At 43.5% G+C, this 14,711-nt stretch overlaps 1 protein-coding gene across 4 annotated transcripts in view; it reads left to right on the top strand.

The window, feature by feature from the left end:
* Positions 1-1,030: 1,030 nt before the first annotated feature.
* Positions 1,031-14,711, top strand: part of LOC145775610 (semaphorin-6A-like) — an 83,037-nt gene continuing 69,356 nt past the window's right edge. For 3 of the 4 annotated variants that reach the window (XM_082586927.1, XM_082586926.1, XM_082586928.1), the window contains exons 1-2: positions 1,031-1,807; positions 2,065-2,284. In XM_082586927.1, coding sequence (XP_082443053.1) covers positions 1,318-1,807; positions 2,065-2,284 — 710 coding nt within the window. In that variant the 5' untranslated portion in view covers positions 1,031-1,317. Of the gene's footprint in view, positions 1,808-2,064; positions 2,285-14,711 lie in introns of those variants that run through there. The other variant, XM_082586932.1, reaches the window with a different exon arrangement.

Genomic DNA, 14,711 nt, shown 5'->3' with positions numbered 1-14,711 from the left:
TTTTCGGTCAATAATGTCTTTTTAGATATTACTTTTAAAGAAATAAAAAAGAGTCAAAAGGCATGTAAATTTCACTCTGTGTGGAGCTACATGTACTTGAGAGGTTAATTGTTATTTTTTTATTCACTTAGTAATATAGAGACTGTGATCTACCTAATACAGAAAGCAATATCACTAAGAAAATAAATCAATAGCTTTTTTTCCTTGGTCTGAACCTTAAAAAATTTGACCAGGCTAACACTCACAATAGTATTTCAATAAGATTTAATTTATGTTGTGGAACCGGTTTTCTTCCATTAGGAATGGTCAGCACAACTGAGTCGAAATAAAAATTAGCCTACATCAATAGATGTCAGCACAACTGAGTCGAAATAAGAATTAGCCTACAATATCAATAGATGTCAGCACAACTGGACCAAAAACAAACGAAAAATTACATATTAATTAAACAAATAAATTTTTTCAGTTGGTTTTCCCATTTTTGATCATAGATACGGTTTTTATAGTTTTTCCAAACCTTGTCACCTATTCTGCCGCATTGATTGCTTTACATGTTTGCACAATTGCAAGTTTAGCATGATGATGTAATAGAAGCGTTTATTCTAGATTTCACCGACATAGTATTTCTATAATCCTCTGCTTAGTAAATTTTATTTGAATTTTCAAATGTTTGCCATTATACTTGCTAAAGCTAGGTCAAATTGAAATTATAATATTCGATAGTTGCGTTTTTCTAAAACTATGAAGAGAAGAAAAGGCAGAAATAAAGAAATGAATATGGAGGATTGGAGGTCATGAACATTTTTATTTATTTAATTAATATGTAATTTTTCGTTTGTTTTTGGTCCAGTTGTGCTGACATCTATTGATATTGTAGGCTAATTTTTATTTCGACTCGGTTGTGCTGACATCTATTGATGTAGGCTAATTTTTATTTCGACTCAGTTATGCTGACGATTCCTAATGGAAGAAAACCGGTTCCATAACATAAATTAAATCTTATTGAAATACTATTGTGAGTGTTAGTCTGGTCAAATGTTTTAAGGTTCAGACCAAGGAAAAAAAGCTATTGATTTATTTTCTTAGTGATACTGCTTTCTGTATTAGGTAGATCGCCCATTTGAGGAAGTGTCATAGTACCAGATCACCTTTTTCAGTTGGTTTTCCCATTTTTGATACACTGGTGTAAGTTTGATATTGTTTGCTTGCAGAAGTCTAAGTTGTAATAACTGATTTGCTATTCTGAGATACTAAGGTTTTGAAACGTCTGGATTTATAATTGAAGCAACGATACACAAGAAATATAATACGGTCGCAATGCCGGCCAACGGTTGTAACAACGTTGTGGACTTTACAAGTGATGTTGCCGATTTGCGGCAATATCGCGGTGTCACTGTGCGTGTACCAGCGTTTTGCAAACGCTCATCAATTTCAACGCTTGCATCGAGATCAAAGAACCCTGGTCGTTGTGAGGATTCTGTATGCAATCCGCGGCAGGATTATTCATCGAACACCTCAGTGCGGCTGGCAGCAGACCTCAACTCTGTAATTTGTGATGACAAGCCACGCGGATACACCGAGTTATGTTACTTTAATTGCTGTCGTGTGGGATCAGCATTAAGCTGTTTGATCCGGCCAAGATTATCGTCGCCTTCTACTGCATCGAAAGCATCATTTTCACCTTCGTCATTATCAAGACCGCGGACGCACCTTTCTACAATTGCCATCGTGTTATTGATTGTTTACTCCGTTTTGACGGCGGCCCAAGGCTCTTCAATCACAAAAGCTCCCTTGACAAGAACCGATGGTAATTGTTACATCACGCTTTTCAATGAAATAAAGTACTTTCATTGCGTTATCATTAATGGATCATAGCAGTAATGTTTTCTCTGCACAATGTTGAATATATGAGTTGTTTCTGAAGCATACTGTAAGTCATAAAAATAAAGTCTTTCATTAAAACGTATTTTTTTATTCAAGTATATAGAGCAGCTATACTTTTGTACTATTAGATTAATTGTTCTGTGTATAATACATAGTTAGGCCATTCCTTTGCTTTTTCAGCAACTTTATCAAATAGATTTCGTAAATTTACCGGATTGGGGCCGAGGATGGCAGGAAAAAAAGCGTCATACAACAAAGGACAGGCAGGTGCATCGCCCCGCTTCCGTCTCACACCTTGGGAAAAGAACACTTCGGAGAATTTTCAACTGGACTTTCAAACACTGAAAGTCATCAAACAATGGGGAAATCGAACCAAAGATGTTCTCCTGGTAGGAGGGAGGTAAGAAAATATTGCTGCCACTGTAAAGTTTGATTTTTTACTTTTGACTTTTCTTGTTTCTGAGATTACATCATCATCAGGTTCTTTCCTCTCGTCGAGGGTTGTGGAGGCAATGAAGCGCCAACTTCCCATGTTTTGAATTTTTTTAATTATATACAGTTTTGTAATCAATCTGAGATTTCACCCGCATAAAACAAACCGTCAAACTTACTACTGACGAGATTCGTAAACCTGAAACAGCTTTCTGCTGCCTTTTTTACACAGTCGGCTAACTGCCGGTATGCATAAAGTGTAATCTGTTTAACAGCTTTCTGGAATTTCTATGGTTAATAAAACGAACGAAATTGCATAAAACTTGCTTTGTTCTATTTGGTCAACTCATATAAAGGCTATGTAATTTCATGAATAGTTCATTTACGAGTGGAATGGCTGTAATTCACAAGCTAGTCGTTTTGGTTGGTAATATTCTGATGATTTTATTTGCTCTTGAAGCTCTATCGCAGTCAATATTGCTTGTATTATTTGGCTTGGATGTTGTGCAAGTGAAGTGACGTCTGTATTATGTTTGGTCAGCATTGACCTTTTTGACCTTTGTGTTATGAACCGTACGAAGGTACTTTCAACCAGCTTGAACACTTAAGCGAAACCGTTTCAAATCTTTGCTGTGCAATGTGCAAGCTCAACACAGCATTTATGTTCCGAACCCTTCCAACATATTCTGGGATTCTATTTAAATGAGAACCTTCTGACGATCCCAGTAAGATGAAAGAGCCTGTTAAAGTTTTTGGCGAATAGCAACTGCGTTTGATGTATTCTGGGGTAGTGTAGTGATATGTGGGTTGCTCGTTATTTGTAAGCTCAATCCGATATGTTGTAAAAATATGTTTTTGCCGTTATTTTTCGAAACCTTACTTTTGAAATTTACAACATTATTTTATAATTTTTGATTCAAACAATTTATCGCTGATGATAGCATTGGTTAATTACAACGTGTTCTAACAGAGTGAGTGAGACGTTTTCTCACGGACTCAACCTCCTGTAACAGGAAAATCGCGCATGGTTCACAGACTTCTTTGGTTTGTGATGATTGAACGTCTGAAAGCGTACAGTCAGCGTAAAGTCGAGACATTTTTGTCAGCTTGGTCACCAAACTGAACAAAACCACAAAACAATATCTTTTATGAACCACGCTCTTGCTGTCTGAACATTTGCTGGTACAAGATTGCCAATACTACTTGCTTCCAAATGAGTCTTTTGCTTTATTCCCTTGGCAAACGATTTCTTTGTGGCATGTCTTGATTTCCTGGAGTGCATGTGAACGTTCCTAATTGCAGTGACATTTTCTTCACACCCAGTGATGATTATCTTTGATCGATAAAGGTAAAGCCTGGTCCGGCGGTTACGGTTCCCACGTCAACTTGGCCCTAGCTAGCAAATTAATCCTTTTTTTACGTTTATGTAAAACCTACACACGTTGACTTAATGAAAAAAGAAGGACTACTTAGTCTTAGCAAGTGGGGGCAGCACCCATACGTCATACCGTTTTCTTGATAAAGAAAATATGTTCAAAGATTTTGTCACGCAGCTAGTCTTTGACTTCTGTGACATTAATCCACATAATGTTGCTACTGTACATCTTTGGTTTACGTCTGAATGTATCATTACGGATTAGAAATGTCGCCTTTTCAGTTCAAATCTCGGATATTATAAGCTATTCTAACCACTGCGGTAGCATTATCCCCGGTAGTATGAATAAATAACATGACATTTTTCTTGAATTGTACGTTCAGTCCATCCGGTTTTGCCATTGACCGATTTACACGATGCAGTTGAGTGCCTCGCTTGGCTTAATATTTAAACCCAACAAGCGAACTTTATCAATAGCTAGCCCATGCAGTCATTAGAATATAAAAGATTACGCAGTTTGAGACTTAACCAGGGTTTGTGGCGTGGCCCAATTTTTCTTGTTTGTGTGTTTAAGTTTGTTTATTCACTCAAATCGTGGATAAAACATTAATGGCAATGACGTGTGAGGTAGTTTGTGTCATTCGTTGTGACGTGCGGATAGCACAATGTTTGATTGGATGTTGAACTAGCACTAAAGAGACTAATTGCTTGAACTAGTTTTTGACTGATGTTTTGAGTATGTCTGTTAGTTTATGATCCAGCCACACAGATAAATTAAGATCTGATCTGATCAAAGATAAAAAGACTGCTTTAGCGCATTGGCGCCTTGGTTCCTTATTATTTCCTTCTGCCTACCTTAGCGTACTACCCCCTCTTGGGACCTATTTGAATTCCCTTATTTAGCCAAGCGTCAATGCAGGTTATGGCCAGTTGACACTAATCGTCGCCTGTGATACTTAACTGAGCAGGAACACCCCAGCCAGCAAGCTTATATGGGCCCCACATGGGGACCCATATGGGCTGATGTACGGGCCCCATGTGAGATGCCCATATGGGGCCCATACACATTGTGTCCGCGGGCATCACATTGCCCCCATATAGGCTGCCCATATTCATTTATGGGTTGCTCACACTCAACCCACAAATCTAATATGGGCTGCCCATATGTAACCCATAAATCTAATACAGGCTGCCCATATGTATATCAGGTATATAACTGCAGACAGATGCCAAAGTTCCAAACTGCAAGCAGTGAACTTTGCGCAATGCATAGTAAGGTGCCCCCAGTAAAGTGCTCAATCGGCGTAAAGATGATGAACTGTTTTATTTTGGTCAACGACGCACGAGTACAAAATAATTGACACGGCGAGAAGAACACAATAAACATAGCCAGGTCAGAGACTTTAAAGAACCGGCCTGCCACGCCCCGTGGAGGCGGGGAGCGGCGTGATTATGGGGTGGCGATGCACCCGGAAGGGAAGTCCACCAGCTTAGGTCGCGGGGGCCAGGCTGGGGAGTCTAGGTACCTGTGGAAGGAAAGTGTGGATCGAGATTTTTGTGCGACTCGTCCGCAAAAGTTAGAATGGCGGAACGGGCCAGGGAGACGGGATTTGCTTTCTGCAAACGCAAAAAGGTCAGCTCACGACGGGCCGGGCGACAGAAGTTTTATAAAGCCAGGCAGCGCCCACGTCTCCATCACGTGACCGTAACACAGGTACGTTTGACTCCTATACCCGGTCTGCCCGTAGGCAGAGCGGATAAACTTTGGGGTCTCCCACGAGGAAGAGAAGCTTAGCTACAAGGACGATTTGAATACTCGTGGGAGACGAAAATTATTTAAAATCTGGAGCAAAGGCTCAATTAATTGGTGTAAAAAAAAAAGATGGTAAGTGGGAATATATTGTATGCTTTACCTACCGAAAAAGTGTTGACGTTGAACCAACGAGCACGGATGTGCACTGGCCAGACGTTGAGGCAGGTTCGCCCAGATGGGTCGGGGGGACTAGCGATCGAAGCGTAGATATGACTAGGCTACGTTACCAGGAAAAATATATAATAGTGGGATGAAACTTTGGAGGTTGCATCGAGTTGATCGGGAAATCATGATTATCGATGAGTTAAAAGCAACGCGAGGTTGATCCGAGCGGGAAAGAGCAGCATATCGGGAGAAGGTAGTGTGTGATAATCTAAAATATTGAAATATGAAAATACAGATCCAGTGTTGTTAATGATATTACGTCATTGATGATGATATGAGTCCATTCACGATATGCAATATATACTTAATTCATATATTGCTATTTTATTTTATTGATGATGATTGTATTCTTCATTGAGCTGCAGCATGCTGATGAAACGACAATTGTTTACAGGTAAATTGATAATGAAACAATGGATTTAACATACTATGACGTCACACAATTACTGGCGGGTTTTGAGGTTTGCTGTCTTGCGCGCTCGGATGCTTACTGCAGAGCTTCTGCTGTTGGGGAATTGAGCTTCTGATCGCTGGAATCGTCTTTTCTATGACGTAGCCCCTCCACGAGTGAGCCCGGCGTTCCAAGCTTTCCAGACACGGAGGGAACCTTCGATTGAGAGGGAGGCCACTTTTCTAGCCACCTCTGCTACCCCACGAGCAGGAACACCCAAGGCCGCTAAAGCCCGAGAGCTCAACGGAGCATAGCTCCCGAGGGAGCCTACGACGAACGGAAGTGACAGGACGTCCCTGCAAGGGCGCTTCCTGTCTTCCAATATGTTTACACATAACTCGCCGTACTTGTCGTGTTTCCTGTCGGCGGCTTTTCGAAAGGAATCCGCGCCGTAATCGAACGGGCAAGTGACGTCACATACAACCGTGACACCGTCAGGGCGTTGCAGGACAATGTCAGGGCGCAGATCAGCACCGCCCGCTTCCACGTGTTGTGGAACCGTACTATCTATGGTAAGCAAGGGTTGCCATTCGGCAGGTACATGCTTCACGATCTCCCACAATACCGAATTGTGTCGTTCCGTGACAACAGGCATCACGGTAGGGCAGTGATTCAATATATGAGGGAGAGTCTCTTCCGCTTTCCCACACGCGCGACATATGGCAGGTTTATATGGGTGGCCATGGCTTGGTTTTGATTTCAAGGGAAGTAGGTTTAGGCGGGCTTTATAAGCAAATGCACGGTTCGCGTGATCCAGGAGCTCCGGTCGCCGAGTCCAAGAATTCGAAAATCCGGACAGACAGTGGGCACTGACCGTCTTGCCTTGGTCAGGTTTGGATTCCCACTGTCTCCTCCACCACAAGTCATTGTGTTGGTGGAGGGTCGGAACCACTTTTTTTCTTAGGGGAGGGGTGATTTTGGAGCTCCCCGCGGTCAACTCGAGACCGCCATCGGGGCGTGCGGACCAACGTACATTTAGACGACGGGTAGCCGCCGGGACGCGGCCCCACAAGCTTTCGCCTGTTGGGCACGGTCGAGAACGGGCACCTTCAGGTGGGGGGTCCTTATTCAAGTAACTGGCTAGCTGGCACGGGGTAGGATCTGGAGTGCCGAACCTCAGACTGGCACAACGCCTAAGCTGCCCGAAAGCGATGGCAGAGACACGGTCGTCAGGAGACGTCAGCATCTTGAAGGCCTGGGCTATCAAAAGCGTGTCGCTTTCGCGACACAGATTCAACACACCAAAGCCCCCCAATGCAGGCTTACAGTAAAAGAAAGCGCTGCACGCCCACCTGGGAAGACGCCACGCCACCTTCAAACACTGCAATACCAGTCGATCGAGCTTCAGAAGCTCATACTGTCTGAAGCGCCGCACTCGCAGATGGTATGACGCGGACGGAAGAATGATAGAATTAAGTGCCAGAAGTTTCTGGCTTGGAGTAAGGAAAGATTTCATTAAAGAGGAAATGTGTTTCTCCAGGGTGGAGATGAAAGGTTGGGTAAGGGACGCATCCGAGGCGTAACCGGTTCGAGCGCCAAGATATTTGTACGTTTCGCCTTTGGGGATGACTCGGATTTCCTCCCCGGCTAGGGAGAAAGGTTCCGGGTCGACCCGCAGACGAGACGCCGACGCCTTCCTATAGGATAAGGTGCCACACTTGCGTGGGTTGAACCGTAGCCCGGACCAGGAAGAGAAGGGATCAGTAGTAGATAAGAGGGAGATCATCTGCTCGCGATCGGAAAAAACGAGACAGATGTCGTCCGCATATGCCATACAACGTACTTTGACGTCTTCTTTAGCAGGAAGGTTGTAGCCGCAATCCGTTTTGTCACGGACGCCCCTGAGGAGCACCTCGATGACCAAATTGAATAGCAGCCCAGACAACGGGCAGCCCTGACGGACTCCCCGCCCCACAGGGATACGGTCGGTTTCACCATTGCCACAGCGGACGGTGCAGGTGTTAGCGACGTATATGTCGGAGATGCACTCAATAAGGTCTGTGGGGGCGTCGAAATGACGCAGGACCTCGGCTATGCATTCGTGCCGGACACTGCCAAAGGCGTTTCGAATGTCCAGAAACGCAACCGACACAGGCCTTTTGCGTGACTGTGCATCCGAGAGGATGGTGTCGAGCATGAACACATGCTCGTAAACGCTCTCCGTGGGCATGAATCCCTTTTGCTCTCGGCTGATAACATTCCCCTCCACCGCCCATCGCTGCAGGCGTCGGGCCAATACGGCGGCGTAAATCTTATATATGTTTTGGCAGATGGAGATGGGCCGCCAGTTGCTGACGTCGTGCAGATCACCCTCAGGGTCTTTGCATATGAGTGTGATCCTGCTGGTTCTCCACTGGTCCGGTACACGACGGTTGATCCGGCAGGTCTCGAAAAGGCTGGCCAAGAGTCCCCCTCTTGGGTCCAGGGTCTTCCAGAAACCGTAGGACAATCCGTCAGAACCAGGGGCGGAACCGACATCAAGCGACTGGAGGACCGCCTCCACCTCCCGGGCCGTAATGGGACCTTCACCGTCATCGATGAGGGAGAGGTTTACATTGCCATACTCGTAACGGTGGGCGTTCATCCACTCAGGCATCTGCGAGCAACTCCCAGCTTTAGGAGCGGCCATGTCGCGTCGAAATCTCTCCTCAATTTCTTGAGGGGGAATTTCGCAGTGAAGGTCGCAGTTTTTTCCTTCAACGATCCGACGGACCGTTCCCTTCGCATCCCGCGAGAAGGCGGCTCGCAACTCCACTCCCCTACGATATCGGGCTCCGTTCCCGCGCGAACCCCCGCCGTCCGACCGAGGAGAACCCCCGTTCGAACGACGGCGAGCCGCGCGAGCCCGGGCGCCACGATTGAAGCGTGGTTTGCGAGGACGTGTCCTCTTGGGCGGCGAAGTGCCAGCGGTCCACTCTTCCAATTCAATGCAGAACTGGTCGAAATTTATGCCACCCGCTAAAGTAAGGTTCACTAAACTGCAAAGAGCCCGCCTGGAGCTCTTCGTCTTACCTTCCCTGACCGGTTCAACAGGGTCTTGGATGGATCGTTGAGTGTGATGGACATCCCTGGGGTAGTCTGTGGGAGTCCGGGGTCATGCATGGCTTGGTTGCATGCCATGGTGTCGCTTCGGGGTCGAGTCAAGGTTTGGGAAGAGATAGTGGAATGGAATTCATTGTGGGTGGTTTGGGTAGGTGGGGTAAAGGGTCGGGCTTCGGCAGACAGCGTCGAGGTACAGGATTGTATAGGGCAGATGCAGGCAGCGCACACGATGATGAACTGTTTTATTTTGGTTAACAACGCACGAGTAGGTATATACCTCCATGTGACATTTTCCTATTTGTGGTACGTAAGCACAAAAAAATAGTACTACTGCTAACCTTGCCAAAGTGCTCCAACTGCAAGCAGTGAGCTTTGCGCAATGCATAGCAAGGTGCCTCCAGTAATTTTGCTTGTTCAATTTCATTTTGTGTTTGTTTAAAAGATGAACAAAAGTCGTTTGAGACAACTAAAAAATCTCAAAGTCTAGACAAATGCTGATCGAGGTGTATATCATATTAGTATGGGTTGCCCACAAACCTTTGAATCACTGTGTGGGTAGCCCATGGTCTGCCCATAAAAAATGTGGGCAGTCCATGGTCTGCGCATAAAAAATGTGGGCAGCCCATGGCCTGCCCATGAAAAATGTGGGTAGCCCATGGTCTGCCCATAAAAAATGTGGGCAGCCCATGGCCTGCCGATGAAAAATGTGGGTAGCCCATGATCTGCCCATAAAAAATGTGGGCAGTCCATGGTCTGCGCATAAAAAATGTGGGCAGCCCATGGCCTGCCCATGAAAAATGTGGGTAGCCCATGGTCTGCCCATAAAAAATGTGGGCAGCCCATGGCCTGCCGATGAAAAATGTGGGTAGCCCATGATCTGCCCATAAAAAATGTGGGCAGCCCATGGTCTGCCCATAAACAAAGTGGGCAGCCCATGGTCTGCCCATAAACAAAGTGGGAAGCCCATCAATATTTCATGCTTAGCCCATGATCAATAATTTTATGTGGCTAAATTTCTTAAAATGCATTTATATGATCACGCATTTGAAGATTGGAAGTTTTATATTCCACCTTGTCATTTAGCAACACATTCTGCAAGAAAGCCCATATTGGGCGCATATGGCAAAAACAAAAAAACCCACATAAAACCCACATGCCCACAAGCCCATTAAAATAGTATATGGGGCCCATATGGGCTTGCTGGCTGGGACAGTGCCGTTTATTACAACGGTCTACTGGCGACAGTGTCATATTCCCGCTGTAACATGCACACAGCACAGCTGCGTTATGATCCATCCAACAGTCACGAAAAGGACTTTAATTCGTTCTCTAGTTGATATGCAAGTATCATGTGACAGTCTCTGATCGATTAGTTTCAGACGCACTGGGAAGCGCAGACGCAGTGCGTCTCGTTATTCAATCCAAATTGTCCATGCTACGTCTAATTTGAAAATCGTAAACAACTCGATAAGAATTTGCCCATTTTGTGTAAATTACGTTTTGTAAGCAACTCCTTTTTAAAAGTGATTTACTTTTCCACCAAGTTATTTACTTTTAAAGATGAAATGAATTAAAGCAATGTTTTTGATTAATCGCTAGATATTTTTTAATTTTGTAAATGTACTCTTCCCATATCGCGCTGTACATCTAATCGTTGTTTAATTTAACCTAAAGCTTATTTTTCTAATCGATGCAACTAAGCTAGAAAACAGTGCACTACTGCAGTTGCATTTTAACTTGGACAGTAAAGAAACCACCCATGTTGTCAAAACGCCTAATTTTATAATTTGCTCGTAATAATAAAATACAGCTAGAGGCTTTGTTGGACGATTTAGACTTGATAGTTTAAAAAACAATTCAGCCAAAAACTGCATTTAGTTAACCAGCAGCAAACGTTTTACAACAGACATTTGGCCGGTTTATGGAAAGAGTCAGATGTCTTTTGTAATTAAATCTGTGTCCTGTTGAAAATTTAATTACTGAAAACAGACTGTGAGGCGAAGAAGAGTTTCGTGGGTAACGTCAGACCTGACCTTTAGTTTATTTGTTTATTTTCCGGGCTCTATTTTGATGATCAGATTGTCAAGCAGTGGCGTGAATTCCGTCAATGTGTTGGTAGCTTGTGACCTAGTTTTCAAACAATACGTTAAAGAATACCAAACCTTTTGGTAATGGCACCGTGCCAACTGGTAACAAAATCGGCCTTAAAATGGCAATGAGGCATGGGAAGCTAGTTGATTGACTGACCGACCGCCTTGAAAACCACGTTTTGACCCTTCTCTATTTGAAGGTCATGATCTGTGTCACGTACGTACTTAAAACTTAAAAGAAAGACATTTTTTCGCTTTATCTATCGGAAGTTAGAATGAGTATATATACTGTTACTTCATAGGGTTGAGACCTGATGAGTTGGTGCTGCACGACAAATTTGACACATTGAGATATTACTGAGATTTTGTTTCGAACCAGTTTGTTTGCCGACAGTTCCAATGCAGAGGTTTCGACACAAGTTCTTCCATCTTAATTGTGATGCCTGATCAACTTGTGTTCCTTTTATGCCACTCGCAATTCGCATGCACGCGCTTAACCTCACATTAACCGCAACTGACCTGCAAAGAGTAAGCCAGGATCAATATTTGGACGAAGAGATGATCCCTCACAAGACTGAACTTTATTTAGCTGGTGAATTCTACGTTGATTTGACGTTGTCAGCTATTGAACGCGGGAAAAAATAAACTTATATCACCGTAGTCAAAAGATATTTCAAGTGTTTTTGCACAGCATGGCCTGTCAATGACACTCATCATCGATCTATGCTATAGAAGCAGTTGAGGTCTGATGGGAAAGTAAATTATTATCCATGACGAACGGCGCTCTGAATCTCCGCTGGCGATTGTCACACAGCTTGCTTTCTTGCAATTCAACTCCAGCACCCTTTTCAAAGACAAAAGAACACAACAATGGACTTGATTAACGTACTCTAAATTAGGTGCTACAAAAGCAACTCTAATTATCAGTATCTTCTGCGACAAAAAGAAACAGCGATATTGTTTAATTGGTTGGGGTGATAATCTGCTTTACGAGCATCAATGGTATGGAATTACCACGTTGGAACGGCAAAGGCACTAATTCATTTCTTCAACAGTCCACAACGCCCTTGTTGTAATAACATATCAGCGTTTTCCGACTTAGTCAAGCAACGGTGGGCAAACTGCGGCTCGCGAGCCGCATGCGGCTCTTCAACATAAATTTTGTGGCTCTTGTACTGAATCGTAATATTACAAAAAAATTAAGATTATATATACTTTATAAATATATTATCTCTGACTGTCAACCAAGCAGTGGCGCACCTAGGATATATATAGCAGGTATGGCTCGAGCCATGGGCGCCACATTGATAGGGGCGCAAAAATCGGTTGGTATAAATTAAAATTTGTTACTTAGCTTACACTGTCTTCAAAATCTAATTTGCGTCCAATACAACACAAAGATCAAAAAAGAGTCTCTCTTTTACTGTAGCCATTGTTAAACAATGGAACTGTGACTTTGCAAAAGCAACATTGTGCTTCTCCTGGCTCATTTTGAGTTCAGTCCAGGGCCGTAGCCAGACCGCAGAGCAAGGGGGAGCCAACAGTTTTGTTAGGGGGGGGGGCAAAAAAAATTTAAATGATTTTGGCATTTTAACCTCTTCAATACCGGTATCCGCAAAAATTGCAATATATCAGATTAGTGTTAAGACCAACACTGGTCTCTTATTTTATCCGCTCGTTAAATCACGGCAACCATATTACAATGACCAACATAACACAGCAATTGTTGACTTGTATAAATAGCGGTACTTGTTATGAGCAAAAACTTTAACTGGCTCGAAGAAGCTAGTGCCGAGGATTTTGATATATATATATGATTACATTCCGCCTATACACCCGTGAGCTAGTCTATTGCAATCGCGTATGTTTGGATGCAAACCGCCTCACAAACAAGTCTAAATCGATAGATTTCGATACAGAATGCTCAAAGGCCATAAGCACCAAGTTTGCCTGTCTTGGTTGTAACATGACCCATCTTGTGGCAGCGTCAAACCTTGTTAACACTGAGAATCCACACTCACAAACGGCAGTGCTAGATCCAAATGTAGCAATATTTGCTGCAAGGTTGAACACTTCACAGATCAGAAAACTAGAAACAAAATTTATTTACCGGTACACTGATTGGATTGAAGAGAAAAAACAAATACTGCTTAAAAGATTACTGGTTTATATTTTGTATGCGTTGTCTTCAAAAACCACTTGCTTTAAATACCACTGCACAAATTTGGTTTATCACTGCACAAATTGGTTATCACTGACCCTTAGAATTAGGTATGGTACCGAGAATAGCGACAGCTGATATCAAATAGCCTAATTTGTACCGGTTTGTAGGCCTGCTGGAAAACCATTCCCTCTTTGTTAGGTTATCATTCTTTCCCAAAACATTTTCATTTTGCGCAGTTTCTGACAATTTTTCTACCAACCTAACACGTGTTAGCCTTGGTTGAATTGAACATGTTGAGGTTGCCAAAGGAAGGGGTAGGGGGGGGGGCGAAGTTGTTTAATCATCTTAGCTGTTAACTAAACAAAACAATTGTAGTTAATTGGGCCTAGGTTGGAGCTCTGCAACGGGAAAGATGGGCAAAATCATTATAATTGTAGCTGTTGCTCGAGAATGTTGGGATTTTGCCAGGGGGGGCGAGTCCCCCCTGGCCCCCGGCTGGCTACGTGCCTGGTTCAGTCAGCAACAATTGGAAGTTTAGTAAAGTCGCTATAAACAGCGATTAGTTGAAGCTTAGAAGTGGTGTCAGAGTGTCAGTCATTTTTACAAGAATTTATAACTTTGTAAAATCAAAACATCGTGCAACCTTGACAAATGAACACTTGGAAGAATTAATTCGCACAGCATTAACAACTTATCGTCCAAATTTTCAGAGATTAGTGAGTCAAGTACAAAACTCATATGGATAAACAATCATTGTGTTTTTATTGCTGTTATGTTATGTCAACTGATGTTGTGGCTCGCTGGTATTTATGGTTTATCCGCGAGCGGCTCTTTCTTTGAACAACTTTGCCCACCCCTGGTCAAGTGTTTCCTAAATACAACGAACGACATCCGGCGTGTTATCCGTCCATAATCTTGCGGTTTCATATTCTGCGCTTCATGATCAACTGTATTCGACGATTTCGTCCAAGCCGATGCCGATTAACGTTCAGCTTTTACCTGAAATTTCGTAACTTCTCGCTCCGTGTGAAGTCGAAATTGTTGCAGCTTTCTGGAAAAGCTGTTACGTTGACACAAATGAAATGTTGAAACTAGAGCTGTTTCGAGAGAACCGCATTCTTTTTTGCGTTTGCCTTTGTCTAGGAAAAACGTGTGGGAGCCTATCAAGTTCTGTTTGGTCAATATCCCATACACCAGGGGTCGGCAACCCCTGGCACGCGTGCCACTTGTGGCACGCGAGATGATTTTTTATGGCACGCCAAATGATTTGACGCGCACGTTATAGCACCTTAAGA

The sequence above is a fragment of the Aplidium turbinatum genome, chromosome 8, assembly GCF_918807975.1.
Source record: "Aplidium turbinatum chromosome 8, kaAplTurb1.1, whole genome shotgun sequence".
In the NCBI taxonomy this organism is placed as follows: Eukaryota; Metazoa; Chordata; class Ascidiacea; order Aplousobranchia; family Polyclinidae; genus Aplidium; species Aplidium turbinatum.
Note: the sequence above shows the minus strand (reverse complement) of the source record. Positions and strands in the feature narration are given on the sequence as shown.